General features: G+C 42.6%; 2 protein-coding genes across 12 annotated transcripts in view; one reads left to right on the forward strand and one right to left on the reverse strand.

Annotated features, from left to right (window-relative positions):
- LOC120821494 (sodium/potassium/calcium exchanger 2) overlaps window positions 1-16075 on the reverse strand; it is a 38706-nt gene extending 22631 nt beyond the window's left edge. For 4 of the 8 annotated variants that reach the window (XM_040180074.2, XM_078106354.1, XM_040180073.2 and 1 more), the window contains exons 1-2: window positions 15603-15734; window positions 13371-14447 (exon numbers count right to left, since the gene is read on the reverse strand). In XM_040180074.2, the coding sequence (XP_040036008.1) occupies window positions 13371-14273 (903 nt within the window). In that variant the 5' untranslated portion in view covers window positions 14274-14447; window positions 15603-15734. Of the gene's footprint in view, window positions 1-13369; window positions 14448-15602 lie in introns of all 8 variants that reach the window. The other 4 variants (XM_078106356.1, XM_078106355.1, XM_078106352.1 and 1 more) reach the window with 2 other exon arrangements.
- rpl34 (ribosomal protein L34) overlaps window positions 1-24804 on the forward strand; it is a 277780-nt gene that overhangs the window by 252537 nt on the left and 439 nt on the right. For 3 of the 4 annotated variants that reach the window (XM_078106359.1, XM_078106360.1, XM_078106361.1), the window contains exons 2-3: window positions 23561-23635; window positions 23773-23872. In XM_078106359.1, the coding sequence (XP_077962485.1) occupies window positions 23571-23635; window positions 23773-23872 (165 nt within the window). In that variant the 5' untranslated portion in view covers window positions 23561-23570. Of the gene's footprint in view, window positions 1-22960; window positions 23147-23560; window positions 23636-23772; window positions 23873-24804 lie in introns of those variants that run through there. The other variant, XM_040180080.2, reaches the window with a different exon arrangement.

Below are 24804 nucleotides of genomic sequence, written 5' to 3' on the forward strand. Positions count from 1 at the left end.
TTCCTCTTTACTTGATCATCCATGGCTAGTTATTTTGCAGTCATTGTGACTGTCAGTAACCACCGTGTCCCACTGTTTCTGTTTAACAGCTCATGATTTATCATACATTAGATTTTTCTCTGTATAGCTACAGAAGAATTACAGAAATGAGAGACCCGAAATGAAACATTTGCCAATTTATTTTTGCAGGAGCAGAGTTATTCCTGAGATACAGCCATAACCTCATTTTTCCACATTTCATATCTTTTCACATGAGGTGTAATTATTCTATTTAACTCCCTATCACCCTCCTCGAAGGCAAAGTCAGGACGGTTAGCAGAGAATAGGTGAATGTGCCAGATAGAGATTACGCCGTGGGTCGCTCATTAAGCCAGCGTTAAATATTATGACTAATAATCACATAGGGAGATTAGTATGTTCTCTGGAGTTTGTGTGTTCTCTAATACCAGCGGCTCTGCCTTCCAGGCCTTACGTAATGTCACATTAGGATCATTCTTGGAAGCGGATCAGCTGAAGGAGATAAATGTCCCTCTACAGACGCGAACATGTAACGGCCGTGTCACGGAGGGTTATCGATCGAGAGTGTGACATCACGCAAAAGTACTTCCGCTTTCGACACTCAAATTGCCCACATCTTAAAGAGGAGGGGGGCTTTCGCAGGAATCTGCACTCATTGGTGAAATGTTGAAGTCCTGGCTTTCAAACATCAGAGATGGATTAAAAGTCTGCTCATATGTAATCTGCGTGCACGAAAGGAGTCTATTTCTGGATGATTTGAATTTGCAGCATTGTCTCAAAACTTAAATTGATACAATATAAACCCTGAACTTAACTTTAGCTAGGAAGACAGATACAGCTGCCAAACCACCACAAGTGGAAGTGAACATAAACTTCTTGGGGGGGAAAAAAATGCAAAAACAATTTTTGGGATGTAACTCCAAGAAAAAGAGGCCAATTACACACTCGTATGCTAAATATAAAGCTATTTTAACTCAAGTCTTGAACATATTGATGAAATAGTTATATTGTACCATGATTGACATAGCAAAAAATAGGTTCTACTAGTTTCACTAGGCAGATAAATATCGAACAGCTGGTGAACCACTTGACTGTAATGCAGCCTTAAAAAACAGGGAAATCTGAAATTATAAATTAGATTATATCAATGTAATATTGATATATGCCCCACCCCTACTTTAACTATTAGTTAAAAAAATAATACCGGCCCTAAACGTGGTGTTTAAATGGTTTCACAAGGTAATGCAAAGAACACGTTTAAGCCAGGCAGACATTGCCTAATACATTCGTACGTGTTGAAACTGCAGAAGCTGCGGATATTCTTTAAATATAGCATCTGTAAACCTGTGCATGTACAGATTTGTGACAACCTCACTGCCTGGCTTTTTACGCAATCTTGCAAAATGCAATCTTGCAGAGCTGCAGGCGTCTGCCTACATGTGCTTACAGTGGGCAGCCCGTCTGTAAGAGCATGACAGATTTGTCCATCTAGATTCATTGTGCGTGAGCTAAACTGTTGAGCAGCACGATAGAGCTGCATCTCTCCCTCCCACTCTGCCTCTCTCTCTCCGTCTCTCTCTCTCCAGTTTGCCTGGAGACGATAATGATGATCTTCAAGGAAAGGAGGGAAAAGATGCACAACAAGTCAAGAAGCCATCCACTTGCTAATTAGTAACCCCTTCATTTTTCTAACAAGCAGAACTAATTACAGGAGCTGCCACGACGCTGATTTCCCACAAGGCAATGCTCACCAGGACTAAGCCAAAATTGCTTCCTCTTACTCCCCCCTTAAATGAGCCAATCAGACTCCGGCTTTGGGGAGACAAAAAGGGGAACAAAAACTGCAGTGTCATTTTTGCAAGTGAATGTAATCACCCAAAGCTACGTTTGATCAGGAACATTGTCGCGTAGCAGAACTCCGTGGATTGTAAAGTTGTTTTCTTTTCTTCAGTCAATGATAACATTTATTCACTTATTCACCAGATTCAATTTAGATTGTGCATGTGGAACGTAATGCGGTAGCTGAGTAAATACAAGAGGTGGAATAATAATCTCCTTCCAACCTGATCAAATAGGAATTTTTCTGTTCCAGGCGGATTAAAGCTGGTTTTGTTCTACACCAAACAACGAAAGTCTGAGCAAGGTTGTTTGTTTTTGAGATTGCAACAAACCATGAAACAAAGTTTCTTGCTTCCTTCTTGCGTGGATGTGAGGCACCGGGTCCTCTGTGTTCCACCCTGTCTGAGCCCAGATTTCTGCTTTTTTTCAACTGGCCCCTCCTGTATATCTGCAGAGGTTTTATTAGTTATTTCAGCACCTGACGCTGACAGGCATTTTACTGAGAGATCCCCAACAAGGGAACAGACTAACTCAATCGCCGACAGTGGTCCAAATCTAGTTTCACCTGAGCCCACTTGACAGGTATTGTTTGTAACATGTATACACTGTAACGTCCTGAGAACTTTCCAGAAGAGGGGCCACTAGAAGTGATAACTAACGGCACCTGTGATCCACTTGCCCACTAATAGAAACTGATACAGTGTTATGCTGTATTTAGTTGGCCTGGATTCTGACATTGATGTGTCAGAACTCGACCCTAAAATCATAAGGAGATCAAAGTAACTAGAGCATTAACCCAATGGCGTGACTCAATAATTTTAATTGTTTTAGACAGCAATGGATCAATATAACATATTAGGCCTAAGACACTTCCGTAGAATTACAGTTTTGGTCTTTTGGTGGGAATAAGCAAATCAGCAGTCAGCTCATAATCTCCCATCTGAGGCAAAGTGCACACACCAAAGACCCTTTTTGCGGGAGGAAGATGTTAACGTATGCAGAGGAAACTTCCTGCTTGCCAGTCCAGTCAGCCAGTCTCATTTGCAGATGGGGTAATATGCTGACAGAGCCCTTTCAGGTCACCTTGGTGGGCTGGAGAGGGGGTGGGGTTGGGTTGAGCGGCATGCATCATTTGTCCATCAGTGATGGACATAACAAGCGATAGCCCTCTGAGCCAACAGTAGGGGAGGCCTTCAGCCCTCAGCAGAGTCGCTGAGCACCAGAGCATTTGGTCATTAGCTCATTAGAGGCTGTACAATGTGCAACAACTTCCATTTCAAGACTTTTCTCTCTTAAATTTGGTGTAAAATTGTAAAGTGTTATGTCAAGTCTGTCTGCAACTGTCACCTTTTTACACTAGATCTCTCGCTTCATTCCATAAATGATGGGTATTACATGAGCCGATGTAATGTTCTGCTGCCGCAGCTTAGCGAGGCTGATGCTTAGGGGTCAAAAATCAAAATCCCCCAGAGGGAGGCGTTCATAAGGCGCGGCAGTCCTCCGGCCCTCCCCTACTCTATGTTTCCATCTCGATGGGTTGTGTGTGTCATACGCCCAACGAGATAGGCATCTTGGTGTCCTTCACATGATACTTTTACAGTGCTGTTACGGTAGCTAATTTGACCCTGCTTTCAAAAATAGCCCTTGATCGATAAGGCTTTTAGTTTCTTGCAACGTTTCACCTTCAGGCACTGCCTTGACTGAAAAATGAAAAAAAAAAAAATCTCTCATTTCAAGTTTCTTTGTATCAGGGGACAAAAATATTACATCTGGAAATACGTATTCATATGCCTTAACTTCGACGACGTTGAGATACTGAATTACAAGAAAATATCGCATTCATTTAAAATTACAGCTAAACAAAAGGAATACCGTGAGCACTAGAACACATCAACTCCTACCACGGATGGTTACGTCAATTCCTGCTTGGCATTCCTTTCAATCCAAACAACGGACAAATCAAGGAAACAATGGCTTTAAATGAAAATAGCGTTAAAGCCGTGAACGTCAAATCAAAATACAGCGTAATGATCTGGGCCTAAAGAGATCCACCTCTCTGAACGGCACAGAAACACTGGTGACTTTGAAAGATCTGGCAGTTCACGCCAACGTCATCTCTCGCTGCTCGATAAAGGAAGCCTCCTTCTTCAACCGTCTGCGTATCCGGGAACCACCTATTACTTGCATGGAGACTTAAGTTGGGTCCCTTTAACCTTTTTTTCTCCATCTTTCAGAGTGTGGGAAGCTCTCTGTAATTACGTAATGCCATGACTCATACATGCCACCAAGGGCTGGATAGAGAAACACAAATGAAGACTGGCAATAAGGGTGTGATAGGGTTGGCTTTTAATGGCAGATCCCATTGCCTTAATAGAGATTGCGACTTGTTCTCTTGAGCCCTACTCATTAATTGATATGGCGAGCCCTTGAAGACAGGCGCAATGGTTTAAATTGATACCGCTACATACGTGCACAATCAGAAAAGGACATTTTCAGGGGGTTTTAACTTACAGCCTGCTTTTTGTGAAACAATTTGTACCATAAGGGTTAAAAGGAGAGCTAAAGCATACATTCATTTTTGTACAATCTGTGTGACGACCCCTGCTGTGGAGGCAGCAGCCTTCCAATGAGATTTGGTGATTGAAGGCACCTGGGCCAGGTGCCCTGAGATTAGAAAGCCCTGTGTTCATTCATTGATTCTGTCGCTCTCTTCTCTCTCCAGCAGACGTCCGGTGTGGTAGGGCAGCCGCCTGTTGAATCCGGTTTTCCTTTGGGTTAAATGCCCTGGACAACACCCACCATTTACACTTTACCCTCATGCACATCCTACACTACTGATAATACTGACATTCGCATCCCATCTGGAATGGTTATGGTTTTTCGTTGTTTGGTGTGTTAAATAAAGAATGTTACACCTCGGAAACCAGTGTAACTCCAATCTTGTCATGGCCCAAAGAGCCAGGTCGTGACAAATGGGGGCTCGTCCAATTCTGGTCAGTGATTTGTTTGATGATCAAGTGTGTAGATTTCGTGTGACGCGTGTTTTTGTGTGGATCAGCTGTGAGCGGTTGGTGCGCGTTTGGTTTGGTGGTGATCGCCAGGTTGTCTCTGTTGCGGAAAGTTTGGGAGTCATGCTGGATTTTGAAGGTTTTGCTCTGGTTCGTTGGTATTGTAGTTCTTTGGTCCGTTGTAGTTGTAGCTCTGGTTCGTTGTAGCTCTGGTTCGTTGTAGCTCTGGTTCGTTGGTCCGTTGTAGCTCTGGTTCGTTGTGGTTCGTTGGTCCGTTGTAGCTCTGGTTCGTTGTGGTTCGTTGGTCCGTTGTAGCTCTGGTTCGTTGTGGTTCGTTGGTCCGTTGTAGCTCTGGTTCGTTGTAGTTCGTTGGTCCGTTGTAGCTCTGGTTCGTTGTAGTTCGTTGGTCCGTTGTAGCTCTGGTTCGTTGTAGTTCGTTGGTCCGTTGTAGCTCTGGTTCGTTGTAGTTCGTTGGTCCGTTGTAGCTCTGGTTCGTTGTAGTTCGTTGGTCCGTTGTAGTTCTGGTTGTGGAAGCGTTTAGAGGTTTTTTTTTTCTCTTTCGCGAAGTCGATTGCGCGTGGTCCAAAGAGAAAGTACGTGTTGCCGCCCTGATGCGCTGTGTTTGGAGTTTCCCTGTCAGGTTATAGTGGCGTCTCCCCTTTGGGTTGAGTCAGTTTTTTTTTGTAGTGTTGTGGCAACGTGGTTAGTGTCAGCTGTCTATGGACGGTTGTCTCGGGAGCACGTCCGTGGGATCCTGCGTTGTGGCCTACTTGTGGGTGACTTCTCAGACCTGCTGGTTTCCAGTGCGTAATTACCCACCGCAAGCTGCATGAAGACTAGGTGAGTTTAGTAAGAGTTTGGACTAGGCAGTTAGGGGGAATACTCCGCGGGGCAAGTTGCCTTCGTTTGTGTGCGTTTGGGGGGGTAATACGGTGCGTTCTGTTTGGTCTATGTCTTCCTTGTCGGGTTTTTTTGATGCGCCCTCTGAGGTGTTCATTAATGGCTGTACTAAAGAACAGTTGCTCCAGATAGCCGAGCATTATACTATTGATGTGACTAATGTCAAACTTAAGGCTGAGGTGAAAGCTGTTGTTCTGTCCGCTTTAGTGGAAAGTGGTGTTTTGAGGACGGAGGAGTATTTGTCGGACGTGGCAGCTGTGGCAACACCTGTGTCTGCACCCATGTCGGGGCTGACTTTTGAGCAGCAGAAGGAGCTGCTGATGTTCCGGTTATACTTGGAAACTGAGCAGAAAATTCAAATCGAAAAGGTTCGGCAGCAAACAGAAAAAATGAAACCGGAATTGCAGCAGTATAAATTGAGTTTGATTTGTGACTGTAAGCTTTCGCAGACTATGGCAGAGGAAGGTTTCCCGGAGTCTGTCCGTCTCGGGTTCGATGTTGAGGCTAATTTGCGTTTAATGCCCAGATTTAATGAGAAGGATCCTGATACGTTTTTCACTTTGTTTGAGCATTTGATCATAGATTGTGTGGGGCCTTTACCAACCTCAAGGTCTGGTTGTTCTTCTCTGCTGTCTGTGATGTGCCAGACAACAAGATATTCTGCAGTATATCCTTTGCGTTCAATTTCTGCAAGATCAATAGTGAAGGCCTTGACACAATTCTTTTCAATTTTTGGCGTTACGCGTGTGATTCAGAGCGACCAAGGTTCGAACTTTACATCGCACTTGTTTGGACAGATGTTGAAACGGTTGAAGGTGACTCATAACCGTGCGTCTGCTTATCATGCGCAAAGTCAGGGAGCATTTGAACGTTTTCACCAGACATTGAGTCCTTGTTGCATGCGTACTGCACAGAGAAAGGGAGAGATTGTGAGGAAGGACTACCTTGGCTGATGTTGTCAGCCCGAGAAGGTGTTCAGGAGAGCACTGGGTTTAGTCCCAATGACCTTGTTTTTGGCCATACAGTGCGTGGTCCCTTGGCAGTTCTGCGGGATGGCTTGGGTGACACTGTCAATGGTCTGAATTGTAGTGGTCAGGGTTAATATTGTGATCATGAAATGTAACTCCTGTCATTCTTCACTTTGTTCTCGTCTCTCTCTTAAAATGCTTCTTTTAGGTACCTGGTTGCAGAGCAGAGCTAGTTTCAATGTGGAGGGTGCTAAGGTAGTATGTTTTTGTTGTTGTTTTTGGAGTTTGCGGTGATCCCTGTCGGGACCCCGTCTTAAGGGGGGAGGTGTGACGACCCCTGCTGTGGAGGCAGCAGCCTTCCAATGAGATTTGGTGATTGAAGGCACCTGGGCCAGGTGCCCTGAGATTAGAAAGCCCTGTGTTCATTCATTGATTCTGTCGCTCTCTTCTCTCTCCAGCAGACGTCCGGTGTGGTAGGGCAGCCGCCTGTTGAATCCGGTTTTCCTTTGGGTTAAATGCCCTGGACAACACCCACCATTTACACTTTACCCTCATGCACATCCTACACTACTGATAATACTGACATTCGCATCCCATCTGGAATGGTTATGGTTTTTCGTTGTTTGGTGTGTTAAATAAAGAATGTTACACCTCGGAAACCAGTGTAACTCCAATCTTGTCATGGCCCAAAGAGCCAGGTCGTGACATCTGCTTTTTTGATCGTATCAATTATCCCAATTGTGTAAGTTACTAACTATTTCAGCTCTAGGCTCATTTGCAAATACACACATGTCACATTAAAAGTACTGTATTAGAAGCATATTCGAAAAGATCTGCTTTATTATGTGATAGCTGGATTGATATAGAACAGGGTAAAGATATAACACATGAACTTGGAAGCCAATGATGTCAAGGGCCACGTTCTGTTTGTTGTGTGAACATCGCTGAAATGGACACACTCACATTGGCTCTACTTTGCACACGTAATGATATTTCTTTGGGCAAAAATATCAACCTTGATTTCATTTATTTTTTTAACAAACTACTTGGTGCGTCTGATAATAAAATAGTCAGTGTAATCAGTGACATGGTGACCTTCTAACCATTCACAACACTGAAGAGACAGTGAAAGAGCCACTTTCCACTCTCACAAGAATGGAGGGGAAAGCCAAGAAGTACAATAATCAAGGATAAAATATGTAAAACAATTATCAGCACCTGTGATGCAAATTATTACCATTGAAAGTAATTATATTGCACTTGGACAAAAGCTTGTGCGCTGGCGAGGGACCACAACAATGCCAAGAGAGCTCCCAGAATAATTGTAGGCAGAAGAAGAAACTCTGGCTCAATAGTCCTCTGACGAGGTCTCCTAAAACCTGGCACTGTGTGTTTTGATTTGATTTGATTTGTCCATTACTTCATTTCAAAGGATACCTTTATTTCCATAGACACGGTCAAACTAATTACTCTCCTTCAACACAGAGCCACAGCTGGAACGGATGATGAAACTTGGACTCTTCGTCCTCGTGGGATCGAAGTCACAGGTTTTCTATTTTTAAACCGTTGGACGGTGGCTCTGTGGTCGCTGGCTGAGCTCGAGCACCAAAACGAATCCATTTCCCCCTCGGGAGGAGGTGTATACAGTGTAGGTGCTGGCAGAGGTGTCTGCACACCCATGTGAATATATCACCCTAAAACTACACCGATAAGCACACAAAGACAACCGAGCTCAGCTCTTCTACAGTTCAACTTTCCATCAAACGATCGATATTTTCCTCTACTTTCCGACATGCTAAAGTATACGTATGTTTTTACTGCAGTGCTTCCATTTTGTTGTTTCCATCTGCCCATCAGTTACGCGGGCTTGGATGAAAGCATTACCAACATCTACCTGTTTTTTTACTCAGTTTTCAATCAAGGTCACTTTCACAACTTTCCTTTTCAAATGATACAAGCATGGATGCTCTCACTGCTTTCACAGAAACACACAGTGCAAATAAAGGACAATGACACGTACCATACAAATGATACTGTGAAAAGACATTCATTTCAGGTTCAGCCACGATAGCCCCAAATCTGTGTGTGTCTACAATTAAAAGAGAGGGCAGCGTGTGTGGTAGTGTAAATATGGATGTTTATACAGCGTTTTCAAAAGATTTGCTTGACAACGCTTTTAAAATAGCAAAATCCATTCAAGAGGCAATCTGAAAAATTTGAGTTCAGCAGTGCACATCTGGATGTTAGTGAAAATTAGGTAGACATCCGTCATAATGGGAGATAATCCCAGGAACACGTCACCCAGGACTAAAATAAACAGCTAGGGACGGAGTTCATGCAGTGCAGCCTGGTATTATAGGGTGCGATGAGGTTAGTTTACTCAGTTTGGACTGGATAAAAATGTAAAAATATAGCACACATCATACGGCATCAAACACCAGGTTTCATGTGTGACTATATAGAAGGTTTACAGCATCAGACCTAGTGCCTGGATACCCAAATTCACGAGGAGGAAGCACAAACAGTCTGCTCCCTGCACAGAACCCACTTTGTAAGTGATCTTTGAAGCAAATCCTGATGGAAGATCTCGCCTCTGTGGCGCTATTTATAGCTCGGTAATACATCAGAGGTCGCACCTTCCATCTCAGCAGAACCAACATCTGTCTCGGAACACATTGATGATATTAGGCATCTAATGTTGTGGTTGGATGTAGAGTCATACAGAGACTACACATTTCAAGCTTTACTAATTGAAACACGTACATGAGACGTTTTGTTCCAGTTTTGTTACTGTGCATTTCATTTGTTAATTATTTCTCCAGAACACACACATTCATAGATGCTATTCGCTGCTTGACAACCAGTTGTTTTTGATGAGTTGCAAGATGTGGCCAAGCAAAAATGACAGAATGACATAATTATCACCCCTTACACCCCTGACTCTTGGTGTGTCACGATGATAGTAACAAGTGAAAGTGGCCGTCACTCCTCTGCGTTTCATAAAACAGGACTGGCCAACGTGTCTGATCTGCCGGAGCCAGTTTTTCCAAAAGCAGCCTGTCAGTCCATCAGGCAAATTATGACAGAGTGTACTGCACATACTAATGATCCGTAATCAGTTCTTTATGCACGGGTCCAATTCTATTTTCGTCCTGTTAACTCACTGAGAACACCACCTGACCATGACGTCTCACGGAAGAGAGCATGCAGCAAATAAAAGCAGTGATAGTGAAATGAATCACTGCTTTCGTTGCCTTTAGAACACGCTAGGTCACAGGACCAAGCAGTGAAATGACTGAAATGACGGATCTGACATATGCAATCAAACTGAACTAATGGTGACAAACTACAGCCTCATAAATGATCATCAACTGACAATATTAAGCCTCACAAAAGGTAGTATTTAATACAGGGATTTGAATTGGATTGCGTTATTCTGCAATGCTTTTGCAGACAATCAACTGTCTACTGTTGCACCATCCGCTGCGGTGAAAACATCTGGATCTGTTAAAAGTAGATGAGGACAGGGAAAACAAATCACCAGCCTGCAGGGTTGTGTCTTAGGGGGGGGGGGGGGGTGCCTAAAGGTGGTAACCTTACTCATTAGGCTGAGACAGAGTGGCCTTGTTGTGAGATTTACATGCAACAAAGCACTTATAAGGTAAACAATGGCATCAGGCCCCAAATAGAGCCAGAACTAACCGGTAAATACATCCGTCCAACATCTGTTGGGATCGAAGAAGAAAGTAATTCAATCACATGTCATGCACTCCGATCAACCGTCATATCTGAGGCTGAATTACATCAGTCTATCAAAACAACAGATGATTTCTACAAATTTTGAGTTCACGGTTCTACTATCAATATGTCTTCATTATCCTTGGAGCACGAGGCTACGTGTATAGAAGGAAAGCTCACGTTTGGTCTGTGATTCTTTAAGCGTTTTCTTAAAGAGCGTAAAAGAATATAGAAATGCTGTCACTCATGAAACTATGCAACATGTTGACCTTCCTCTCATCTGTCTAAAAGTGGCCAAAGCAAAAGCCTTCATCATCCTATTTTCCCGTAATTTCAAGTCAGCCTAAGTGCACGGCATTATGGAGCATTCATGGTTGTGTTAACTGGATTGAGAGATTATTGCAGATTACGTTTGATATGGCTGACCACTGAATTAATGTCAAACAATGGCTTTAAATAGACCTGGTATCCGCCGCTGTTCTTTTTATGTTTTATCAATAATGTTACACCTGATCCCAGGGCTCAAAAAGAATGACTACTCTGTTCTGTCAAATGATGGAAAAGCTCCTCGTGCTATTTGACGCTCTGCCCGGGAGCGAAGACATTTTTTTTTCCGAGTAAATAAGCAAACTATTTTTATGCTACCAGGAGAAGAACAAACGCGTTTTGCGAAAGAAACTTTTCACGTCGATAGATTAAAAAAAAAGAGAACTCGGTGCAAGCAGTCCTGCAGTGAGATGAAAGGCAGCGGTTGCACACAGTACAAAATGGACAGATGAATGCTAAATGCAAAACATTACACTGCTGTCCATGCTACTCTCAGAATTGAATTTTAGATGGTATTTATAGCATTATTGATGGTTAACTGCCAATTACCAACCAGGCAACCTACACCCTTTCTCCTATGGTGACAGGACACCACTTCTCTTTTGCTGCAGACTGCCCGTCTTTCTGTCTGTCTATTACTGCAATATAACGCAGATCAGGGACGTCCTAATATCATCCTATTGCACGAAATAATCTCAGGGAAGCTCATTTTAATCAGGTGTCTAGTTCAGGGGCATGGCGTGAAATAGCATCCGATTGTCCTTACAGAGCAATATTTTTCACCTGAGCGGCACTGCACGGAGTTTAAGGAGCTCATTCATAACTGTTAAATGATTGACTTATAAAAAAGCAGCTCAGTCCATAGTAGTGAATGTCACTTAAAAATAGAAAGTTAAAAAAAAAGCGGAAAACCAATCATATTTTGCACGACACTTGCCCTTGCTCTCCTGTTTGACTCTCCATTACTCATGTATGAATTTACGCACATACAAGTCTGCTAAATTGCCAATTAATTCCCAAAATAACATGCATCTTAAAATACACATGTCCCCAAAGTGTCAAAGCTTAATTAAAAAAAAAGTGTTTAGATGATTATATTCTAATAATATTTGTGCCTTTGTAGTTCTATTAACCCACCTTTTAACAAAAAGAGGTTCACTGACAATCTAGGTTTAGTAAATTTAAGCTTTAGACTGTTATTTTGTACATTATGTAATTCTTTTTTTATGTATTCTGTTTTATGTTCAAAGCTTTGTGCTGAAAGCTTCAGCCATGTGCTTGTTACCCACAATGCAAGAGAGAGGACAGGCTAAATCTGACGAGACACGATGGTGGGATTTGATCAACTCATCAGTCTCCCACTTTTTCTTCCCTCCATCAAAATTAGTTTTTTTTAATACACACACCAGCGGTCCTGTTGGCCAAACTATTCAGAATACATTTCAGCTCAAGGTCACCCGAGTGTTGTCTGGCACTCAGCTTGTGCACCTTACTTCTCATTCTGTTCTTGCACAGAAGCCCTCAATCAAATTAGTTTGGCAAGAATAGGAGCTAAATAACTATTGCCATGTTTGCTTTTTAAACGACTGCAAAACAAAAGGCTATGTTGGATTCTTTGACAGTTTCTCCGCCCAACATTGTGAAACCTGCCCTTTAAATATCCTTTATGTACTTAGAATGAATCCAGATTTAATTAAAGCTTTACAATGAAACTTTCACAAAATGTAATTTCAATCTCATGTCACAAAGAAATCTAAATCCGTCTGGATAATCTCTACACTGGTATCAAATTGCACTGCGGTGTCTTTTGCCCTCAAATGTCATTGATGTGGACGAACGCTATGTCCAGTCAAACAATCGTTGCTACGTTTTTTGTCTATGGAGTATTCAATATGTTATAAACAAAAGTATAACATTGCATTGAGACCGTACGTGAACAGGATCCTGGGGAAAGCAAATGTGGAGAAACTGACGAGTCAAAGAAGAGGTTTTGCTGCATGGGGTTCACATGTTCACACAGTTATTTAAATGCAGTGTTATTGCGGGAAATCTTTAATCGAGGAAAAATAAAAACTGCTCTCGGGAATTTCTAAGAATTTGGATGTCGGACCGGGACACAATTTGTAGAGCTTAACCCAGAATTACACATATAACTGGGTTTTCTTAATCCTACAGAGGAATACTGTATGCCGGCCCTGTGTAGCATCGGTTAAACCACATGAATGGACTGTGGTCAGTTTATGCTGGTTGCATATTGCATGATCTTAGAGCGCGGGATGTCTGTGGGACACTGGTGTTATTTGAAGACGCTCATTAGGCTAATGAGAACATGAAAAGGATGCATGGAATTAAAAGCACGTCTCCACAAACAAACCGGTTTCATCACAATCAGCCTGACTTCATCAAAATAACGAATCAGATGTATCATTGATGTGTAGAAGGAGGGTTTGATCCCATGTGAGAGGTGACATGGAAGGTCATTGCTTTTGCGGCAAAATATTGTATTTTTAAAGGAAATGGTGGTGACGGGAAAAAGGAAAAAAAAGCAATACTGCTCAAGAGACCAACTCACCTTGGGCTGCGCTTCTACTTCAACCACTTGGTTCTTGTTCATGCAGTTCTTGACGAATCTCTCAACACTGCTGTTGCACTTCATGAAGATAACATAGGCGGCGTAGGCTGAGAGCAGCGTGATACTTTCCCACATGGAGATGATGTTATCCAGGAAGAAGATGATGAGCATGATCAGATCCAGTATGTAGAAGGAGACGTCACGGAAGAGTGGCCACCACGTGAGGTTGAGGATCTCCTTGGAGAAGATGGCACACATCCCAATCACAAAGAGGATGTTGAAGACGGCCGAGCCCACGATGGTGCCGATGCCCACGTTGCTGTGCGAGATGAAGACGCCAATGATGGAGGTGAAGAGCTCCGGGGCGGAGCCGCCTGCCGCCATGAAGGTGGCGCCCGCGACGTCATCCGAAATGGTCAACTTCTCCGTGATCACCGTCAGTGCTGGGACAAAGAACTCGTCGCACACTATGGCTAAGGCAATGAACATGTAGATCATGCCGAACATGTGGAGGACCACTGCTCCTTTGCGTCTCTCCGCAAGGGTGAAGAGGTCGGGCGGGTAATCCCCGTGGCCCTCGGTGTTATTTGACGTAGATTTCATGGCTATCGGCATGTCGGCTGACACATTGGCGTCCCTCCGATGTTGGCTGAAAAGTAGAGTCCTGTGGGGGACCGAGTGGCGGAGACTCTCCTGGGAGAGAACTGGCTCACTGAAACCCCCTGAGCTCCAGGTCAAGGCACTGACGGAGAAAGCACTTAAGGCCACCAGGCTGAGGGCAAACCCTACGATTCGCAATGGCCTTAGCTTTTTCCGCAGACATCGGTAGGCCTGCCGCTTGCAGGCGGCGCTCAACGTGGGCCTCCTCTCAAGGGACTCCGAGCAGGGTTGATCCGAACCCATGTCTGCGCAGCTTGTGGTGTCCTCACTCTCAACGGCTGGGTAGGACGAGGGGAGAGCGGCGGGCGGGTTTTACCGGAAACAATGCATGGTGTTGTCACAAGTTTCAAATGAATTGAAAAGATTGTAGAAGCTTTCCAGGGTCTGGTTTGCCAAATGTCGTCTTCATAGTAGCCTCTGCCGAGAAGACCGCAACAGAATGAAGAAAAGGAATAAGTGAACTAGGAACCAAAGTCAGGAGGGTAAAGCTTACATCAACATATGATTAAATCAAGAAGGTCTACTTTAAAGATTCCGCTCCGTCCCTTTAAACAGTCTGATGCTACAAGAGGAAACAAGCCGTAAAGAACTCAAATGTGCTGCTTTTCTCTTTTTATGCAAAAAAAAAATAAATGCAAAAAGGGAAAATGTGCAATGGACAAATAGTTGATGAATCCCTTTCTTTATATGAATTGCAAACAAATCTAAGAATACGATGAACAACAGCTACCTTATTCAATAACCATCGCTGTGGAAAATTCAGTTATCAGGGCTGATGCTCCTGACGACTGCCCCAAAAAAGCAGCATGCAGATATTGAGAAATGAAATCTAAGAGGTAATCCCCAGTTACAAGGTTATGCAGTAATGTCAAATACTCATCTTAAAATGCGTATCTCGAGCGCTATCACTGCACTCTGAAATAAACATTGAAAAATGTGATACGGAAAAACAAATGAAGAATTTATGATAAGTTTAAACATTTACTGGTAATTGAAATGATGTGGCCAGTGTAGACTTCATTAGCTGCATCATTGAGTATATTCAGTCATTTACATGCAGTAATTGACAATGTCAACACATTTCAACAGCTATATGTTGCTACGTACAGATATCAACTCCGGCGACGTGATTCTGCCGGCTTAACTATTTTATTGTTAACAACGTGTATTCGGAAATCGGCCACCTGCTCTTTTTACCTGACAAAATGTTACGAAACGTGAAGGCCGACGGTTTACGGACATCAGTCAGTGGGAAACGATAAAGCCTATGATGCTGCCGCCAAGGGGAAAGGACATTAAAATGAAATTAAAAGCACACGCGCACCTGTCCTGTTTGACTTCCCAACGACGCACACGCAGCCTGCCGCCGCTTAAACTGAACAGCGTGTCACAAGGCGGCAGTTCCACGGCCAACTCTTTCCCCCCGTCTGCCCTTCAATGATGAATTCGCCCTTTCGGCTGGGAGCATCATCTTCCACCCAACGGAGCCCCGGCACTATACTTCCCCGGCGGCGTGGCGCACGACGCGCGCGCGCGCAGCGGCTGCGGCTGCAGACGGCGGGCATGCCTTACCTTTGTCAAAGGCGAGAAAACATCTGCACGGCGCAGCAGCAGGTTGGAATTAAATCCTCCGCGGTGCCCTCTTGCTCTCATCGAGCAGTGTGTGACCGCTCTCTGCTCTCCGACGACAGAGGAGGAGCTGTGGGTGGGGAGGGAGGGAGGGAGGGAGGGAGGGCGAGGGGGACCGGGAGGGGAGGCGGAGATGCTTTTCCCACCTCTCTCTCTCTCTCTCTCTCTCTCACACACACAAAAGCAGCAGCCACAGCAGCAGCAGCAGCACCCACCCCGTCTCGGATGAGAGGGGAAGAAAAAGAAAAGAGAGAAAAAGAAGAAGAAAAAAAACGTCGCTTATGTAGCAGAATATAGTGCTGGGCTGGGCAGCCCACGTGACCCGCCGGGTGTATTGATAAAGCCAGGTAAGCGACAGACAGCGCATCCCACCCTGCTCGCTGCGCGCGGTGGGGGCTTTGGTGATGTTGCATTCTGAGGGAGGAGTTGCCGTGGTTACACAGCAAAAGGCAGTATTTCCACTGGTTCCCTTTTTTTGTTGTTGAATTATTATAATTATTCCACTGATGACGGCGCAGGTGGGTATGCTTTAGCTTCGTTACAGATTGGCGTGTAGGAAACGCTTGAGGTCATTTCAAGGTTATATGCAGAGACAACACGTGCAACCGAACGAGCGGCAGCATCCCATGTGACCGAGCCAAGCGAGGCCTTTCCAGAAGTTTCATTCCATAACCAACAACAGGGGTCAGATGGATCTCTTCATCTCTACAGCCAGTTCCAAAATGATTGAACATTTCCTTCAATATATTGATGTATTTATTTTAAAAAAATGTTTGTTCCATTACCACCCTTAAAGCCCCCTGATGTTTCCCCCTCCGAACGAAAGCCCCCGAACCACTTACAGCACTAGTCGACAGTCCAAATCCCATTTGATAGACACAGACGTGCCATCTCCACACAATGTGACAAAGTATGTGTGACACTAATGGCGTGGTGCTGTATAATAAATTTAATAAACCTTTTTTTTAATAGTCTTTGGAAGAAATATTCCCCCCCCCAGAATGTCCCATCTATTTAACCTTTAGATTAGATTAGATTAGATTCAACTTTATTGTCATTGCACAGGGTACAAGTACTGAGGCAACGAAATGCAGTAGGGCTCAACCTTCATTGTGTAATGTCAATCATAGGACTTGCAAGTGAAATGATGTCACACTCAGAAACCTACAACTCACAGGGATTGAGTCTGATTGCCTCACATGTTTCACCAGTCCCGGGTTTTTCCACAAGAGCAAACCGGTGGCTGTCCCGAGGCTTTGATTGGTAATTGATCACGTAAGTAGGCCACATCATGGATTGGATGGTAAAGATGATAAGACCAGGCTCTCAGAAAGGGTTTTTGTCAGTGGACAAACTGTCCGTCTGTTATATTATGGGCCAATCGACCGATTTCACAATACTCATGATGGTATTTCACTCTGTGACTTTGACCGTGACACTTGAAATGTTAACGTAATGATAAACCTACATAATAAAGTTGAGATTTGGATTTGAAAAGAATTAGTTTAGTGAGCAAACTAAACAAACTAAAAGGGCAGGGTGTGTCTGCTCATATTCAATGATGTCCCCTCCTGTTCCAGGTTAATGGGTATTTTACTACGCTTTACTTTAATTATTGGAAAAATAATGCTTTGATTATTTATAAAAAAACATTTATAAAAGAAATTAAAATAATACTTGTTGTTTTGCAGTATTTCAGAAAATGTTTATGTTTATGAAAATACTCCTGAAGGTAAAATGGCAACATCAATATAATTTTTTCATCTGATTGAGAAACAGAAAGAATTAATTTCAGGGTTTGGTGATTTGGGGGATCATTGGTGTGGAAAAGGAGTCTATAAATCAGGGCTAATGCTCCTGACGACTGCCAAAAGAGCTCCATGTTGATGTTCAGAAATGATATGCAACAGGAAATCCCACAAGGTTAGACAGACATATGAAATACTCACATAATGGTGGTAAAACCACTCACGGTTCTCTCACTGCTTTCTGATAAAACGAAGACACAACATGTGACAGAAAAGGACATTTTGCATCCGCCTGTCATCGGGGAAACGGGATGAATCAAAGAAGTTATTCTGATGACTGTACAGCAGGCAAGAGCCGTCACAATAGCTGATCTGTTTGTTTAGCTGCATGTGCACATGCATTAGGCCTAATCATAAAAGGCCAAACTGCACTCGTGACCCCCAGATCTTTAAATTGAATCTCTCGATATTTTTCCAATCAAATGAGATCCCATCCAGGCCCTTGTCAGCTCTTTTTCAACAATGGCCCACAGTGCACACGCAGGCTCGCCTCCATCCCGCAGCACATGATCCGGCTGCATTTCCAGCCTAAAAGTGATGACTGGCCGCAGTGTGTATGCGGTTGCGGTGGGAAGGAAGGGGTTTTGGACGGGTGACGGTGCCAGTTGTTTTGATTTGGTCTGAAATTTGTACTGTGACAAAAACAACAGAAATTTCCATGGTGCGCCCCCGCCTGCCCGCCCGGTCGACCCTCGCTTTGGCCCGGCAGCTAAATCCAAGCCTTTGTGTCCCACATAGTTGTATGGATTTGTCAGCAATGGGACGGGGCAGCAGGGGGGGCGGGGGGTGGGGGGGTAGATAGGGTGATAATAACTAAGCAGAGGGAAGAACAATTGATGGAAACAATGTATTGAATTAGCTTGAGTCATATTTGTTCACAACTAACACCAAAAAGCAGTTTGGTCCTGCAGATGAGGAAAGCAGTGAAATTGGAGAGTCCCAAGATAAGCTTTTTCTAAGAGACTTCGGATTAGATGTTGAAAGCCCCATATTAGCAACCCCCCCACCACCACCAGCACAAGTCTGTACAAAGAGGCTTGCACAGACCACCTGCCCCTTAGGAAAATGCAGTCAGCAAAACAAAATGGGCACAGGCACCAATGGGATGCTCAGATAGTAAATAGTGAATCAATGAGGCTCTTAAAACAGATGCGTAAATGTATTCCAAAAGACAAATGGTCTGCCTCTGAGAACACAAAAGCAAGATTGTTTAAAGGGTGGACGATACCATTTTAGCTGAAAATCAGGGGTGGCTGTGAATATTCGATTCAGCGAAAGCTCTAAAAAGAGATTATGGAATTGATAATCCACAGGCACTGACCACTAAGTGCTGGAGCTGATTAGATACGAGCTCCCGGTGTGAAAGTGAGACCCTACTTTTACAGGTGGTCCATTGAAATCCATTGCAGCCCGGGTCATTTTGGAGAGTTGCCAAATTCGACTTGAAGATGTTTCCTTGGAAGTTATTTATCTATTCCACCATATTGAGCTCTCAGCTCAATGCTAACGTCAGTTCGCTAGCATCCTCACAATGTCGATACAAACATGCTGCGGTTTGGCACGTGCAGGATGGTTTGCGGTCAGCGTTAACGCAAGAGAAATATCACGATTACATTTGCTAATTATCACTCAACACAAACCTCATCTGAGGCATGTGAGTGTCTTTAGATTTGCTGACATTTGGTCATAAAATCATTGGGCGAACTAAAGTGTTGACATTGGAGTGAAATATTTAACTGATGATGGGGCTTTATGAAGAGAAAGAAAAGCAGGGGATCCCCAAATATGTTGCCTTAAATCCTGAATGGAACATAAATGCTTCCATCGCATTTCATTTATGACACATTTATGCAAACAACCTAAACGCTTGGTAGGTCGGTCTATTATAGGATACGTTTGCTTCTACTGCTACGATGCTAAACTTGGAGTTATTACAAACTAGATTGCTTGTGTCTTTTGTGTCAGCAGTAGGATACAATCTAAATATTTTACAGAAACTACAAGACAAAATGTTACATGTGACTGCTGCATTGTATATTAAAGCAAATTACTTGGTCTTTAGTGGATTGCTTTGTCAGGTCATGAGGTTATAAAAATCCAATCGATCTTTTCCCTTACAGAATTTAAACATTGCAAGATAAAATCACAGAAGATCAGACAAGTTTACATCCTTCATTCCACATTATCAAAAGCAGATTGGATCACATGTGCACGGTCGCCCCATGACCGGAAGTAGTTGTAGCACACCTGGACATTCGTGACGTTCGTGTGTTAGTTCCAAGAAGATCTTTATTCCTCAGTGAACACAGGTAAGAAGTGCGCATCAGCGCCAAGTTACAGGTACACTCTTTTTCCGCTCTATCTTCTTTTCTCTTTTTCTTACTTTTTCCAAGCGCGCGAAAACATCTCCCGCTTGTCTCTAAACAAGGACCCCTTAGGTGACCTCAGTGCCTGTTCACTTACCAACACATATACATACTATTGCTTTGCAAAACAACCTATGCAACTTTAATAAACAAATAATTAGAAAATCAAATACATAAATAATGGAATATAGGGTGTCCCTTTACTATAGTATATCCATCCTGGGGACCCCACATAGTGCTATAGGCACGTTTTATATTTCATGGCTCTACATCCATGATTGTGGCCACAAAGATCAGATTTGTTTTTCTTTGGTTATCTGTCATTGAGAGGTCTGATGTGAAGGAGGGCAGCATTGATACAGGATGTGTGTTGCATTATAAGGTTAATCCTTAGGTCAACCACCACACAGATGGGCTGACCTGCTGGGTTGCAGGGATGAGGTTGGTGGGAGAGGGGAGGGAAGGAGGGGGGGTGGGGAGTTAAAAAAATCGCCGCTGCCCGTCTGGTCACAAAAAGTAGTGAGCTCGGGCAAAAATCCCACAACTGAAGTAAAGTTGAAAAATGTTTCATGCTCTGATGTCATTAGTAAGGCGAAGGCAGAGCTGTAATCCTATTTTAATCGCAGTGGATTTATTAAACAGGAGCAGCAGGTTTAAATCTCAGCAGATTACACAGAAGGCCCAAGGAGACGTGGAGAGGGGGGGCCGGAGAGGCTTGCGTAATCAAGTGCACTTAAGGTGATATGGTTCATCTTTGACTGGTCAGGACCACTTTACAAGTACAGTTACTCCTCCAAATATGAGAACATCCAAATGCTGTGGCCGTAAATAAAAGGTTAATCATCAAACCATCATGAATGTGATTGGTGTTATCAAATATATTTATTTTGCTTGGGAAAAAAAACATCTAAATTAAATATTCCATTGAGATGTCTTAGAATAATTACTTCTGACAGGATTAAGACAGAGTGCCTGCAGATGTTACTAATTATTTGGACGTGTGTGTGTCAGTGTCCCTCGGAGTCAGCGCCAAATCTCCTTGGCACCCTTTATAACAGACCTTGATTCTGGTAAAAAACGGGTTAATCCCAGGTCGCCTCACATTAGGACTTAATCAAATCAACCCCTGAACAGGACATGCAGAACAAGCTTTAACCTCGAGAGGTCATCAGTAATCAAATGTTTCCAAACAAAAACAATGTGTGCAGAGTTTTGTCTTATTAACTTAAAACTGTTGTTTGTTACAACTTGGGCAAGAGGAACAACATACATACATATAATTATTATAATTGTGGGAGAGAATCTATTCCATGTAACATAATTTTATTAGGAATTCACAAGTTTTCTAAATGGAAATGTACCTCTGTTGCATTAAACACGTGACTAGTAAGAGTGTATCTCCATTTGTCACCTTAAAATGAACCATCCAAAGCACATCCATCCTCTTTTTAACATTTTTAACAGATCCCAAGGTTAAGCACCAGCTCATTTTTTTTGCATTCGGCACGTTGAAAAACTCTTAAAGCGACAGCGCTGCCTTCCAAAGGGTCGGTACAACACTTTTTTCCCCTCTTCACAGTTTAGTGTTTTTAATCATTGAAATAATTGAAATATGAATTAACACAACACATAGATTTAAAGCACATTATTTTAAATGGACACAATATATTAAATCAACAACAGAATATGAAATAACATGTTTAAGTGTGCTATATATATATATATATATATATATATATATATATATATATATATAAATCAAGCTATATATTTCAAGGATAATGTATTTGTTTATTAAACAAAAATGTGCACTGATTGAACTCCACACATCCTTGAAAACTGATAAACCTTCAGCCAATATGGAGTTCTGACTGGTTGAAGCATAAAATTAGACGGTTTGTTTTAATGGCCTTAAAACGGATGCGTAAGGGGCCAACCATCAACACAGAGCCTTGCGTTGCCACTGAACTTTGCATTTGCCAAATATCTCGTCTTAAAGGATGCCAAGCTCACCATCTGTTGGCTGCGCTTGGCAAATGTCTGTTTTCTGACACAACACCTCTTTGATAGGGAGCCATTTTGAGCCTGCTCTCAATTTAAGAGCGTCACAGTGTGCACGAGAGTGTGGTACCTGGACATTGGGTGGCAGTGTGCATGGCATGTACATTAAAACAACTTCATAAAAGGGTCATCGGTATGACACGTTTTAAAAAAACAACAACAGTACTACGTATGATTGTAGCAATTTCTGCACTTTCTGAATTACAAAGTCTCTTACAAATGACTTTACTTTTTATAAACGGTATAAATACATTTTTTAAAATACAGCATTGATTCTTTTGGAATAACCCATGAGATAATCAACATTTACATTTTTATTAAATTATTTTCATGTATTTTTTTTATATCTGTGCAGTTTTAAAAACCCAAAGGTTTTACTGTATTAGGTCATGTCATGCTAAATGGAAAGCAAAATATTTGACCTTTGTAAAATTGGGATCACTACAGAGAGGGTGCATTTTAAATGGAAAAAAATAAGCTCCTTCATTCGTAAGGAAATTCAGAATTCTTATTAAGCTCATATTTTGATAATATATTAGATTTGAGTTAAACGGGACTTTGTTGAAACTAAATAGGTTCGTATGAATATGTACACATTTCTTCACAGTGCCAACCAAAACTATCAGGTATCTTCAACTAGCAAACCACTGCTGCCATCTGCTGGACAATTTACACATTTAATTCAAATGATACACATTTAGTTCAAATTACAAACTGAATTGACTCCTGTTGGCTTACGGTCAATTACTTACTTTACACTCATCACTGTAGTGTAGTTAGAGTCCAGGTGTGTGGGTAAGCAATGTCAGCATGCAAACGAGAACACTACAGCACAACAGGACGCTGGAGCGTTCAAATTATTGGTTGATGTCAAAATCAACAGTGTAAGGGCCCGAAGGTTCAAGTCCCTCAGCCAAGAGTGCCATTGTGTCATTTGGTAATCCACAATCAATTAAGTTTAAAAATACTATATACATAGTCGGGTATTGATACATACACACTTGTTTTTTTTTCTTCTTCGGAACAAAAGGAAGCAATTTGTAGTCATCATTTGTATAATAAATTACGTTAACTTTATCATTCTTCAATCAAATAAACATCCCATACTTTTGTATAAACTCACCCACGTGTGTCGTAAAAACGGAGCACCAGCAGGGAGCAGAATAAACGGGAACACACGCGAAGCAGCAGAGGAACTTTAAGCTCGTCACATCCGCCTTGTTCCTTCCTCTTCCGGTTTCGGCGTTAGCAGGTATGGCGGACTACTGCTTTACTCTGCAACATAACGATTTCAAAATCCAACGTAATCCTATGTTTTAGAAGAAAAAGTGGTTAATGCCACCCACCGACTATACTACAAATACGTTTTAGTTTCCAACGATGTGACCATTCTGTGAATATTGGGATTTCTGTTTGATATTTTAAAGATGGCAGGGTCCCTACGGCCGCTATCATTAGGTTAAGTTGCATTCGATAATGCTCGTGGCCGCGGTTAACTGCTACGCTGAAATGTGTTTTCACACCGAATACATTGAAATAAAACCCATGAAATCAACCCAGCAGTCTGTCCGCTTAATCCAGCGTGTTTCTCGTAAACCCGGGTGGTGGTGGCTAGCGGGGTTAGCATGCTAGCATCACGTTCTAACATGGTCTAATCTTTCCTCTTCAGATTCAAGATGGTGCATCGCCTGACTTACCGCCGTAGGTTGTCCTACAACACCACCTCCAACAAAACCAGACTGTAAGTCGGTTCGTGTTCTTAACGTTACAATGTGTCCGCTTCTGGCCGCCTGGTTGGGAAGCTGACATAAACACCACAAGGCGCCACTGACCTCCTGTGTAAACACTACAGCTGATCGCCGTTGTGTTGTGTTGCAGGTCCCGGACTCCCGGTAACCGCATCGTGTACCTGTACACCAAGAAAGTTGGCAAAGCTCCCAAGTCGGCATGTGGCATCTGCCCAGGAAGACTGCGTGGAGTAAGTATGACCGTTGTACTTTAATGCAGACGCATGTAAGATAGAGGCGCGTATTTGCCCCACGTGGGACTGGTCTCTATTATGTGCCTACTAAAGGAAAGGGATCCGGATCGAGAACAAAGTGATAACTCACACTAAAACTGCTTGGAAACTATGAAATACCTGTCAGGTTCCATGTGAAGTGAATGAGTACATTCTCTGAAGGCTTTGCTTCTTCTGCTGCAGCAATATCAACACCGCTCAACTTGCTTGCTTTTTTTTTTTTAATTTAATGCGGGACTCTATCTGTAATTTTAAAAAACAAACGTGTACTGATGTTTAGATATTCTTGGTGTCAATGAAATCAATGTTAAGGAATTCTTTCTTGACCTAAACTGGATACTGATGGCAAGAAGCTCTTTGTATTGTGAAAGTTTAAAATACTGGCCAACGCTGTTGATGGTATTTTTAAATTGTCCTTAAAGTTCTGCAAATGTTGGATCAAATTGATGGCTGGGACTACATTTAAAGGCTTGGGGGTATCCAGATGTGTCATTTAGTGATCCAGCAGAAAATGTTTTTGTAATTAATGGTTTATCATAAAAACACACTTGCTAAAACAAGTCATTTTAAATCCAAGCTTTCTTAATAAGATCTCAAACTGTTGGCACCACATTCTCTACTGATATTCTCAAGTGCTTTTGCACACGTTTTTCAAGTAATGTCTGTATTCAGAAAGGATGAAATACTGACCTGTTACCAAATCTATATGTAGAAAATATTTTGCAGCTAAAGTGTTGCAAACTGAAATTGAAGATGTCATTCTAAGAATACACGGGTATTGCATTTGATGACGGGTGTCTAACGAGCTCCATGTATTTTATTTAAATCACATTGGTTACATTCATTGCAGCATTTGAATGTGGGGTGTGTATATATATGTATGTGTGTAT

The sequence above is a fragment of the Gasterosteus aculeatus genome, chromosome 7, assembly GCF_964276395.1.
Source record: "Gasterosteus aculeatus chromosome 7, fGasAcu3.hap1.1, whole genome shotgun sequence".
Taxonomy (NCBI): domain Eukaryota; kingdom Metazoa; phylum Chordata; class Actinopteri; order Perciformes; family Gasterosteidae; genus Gasterosteus; species Gasterosteus aculeatus.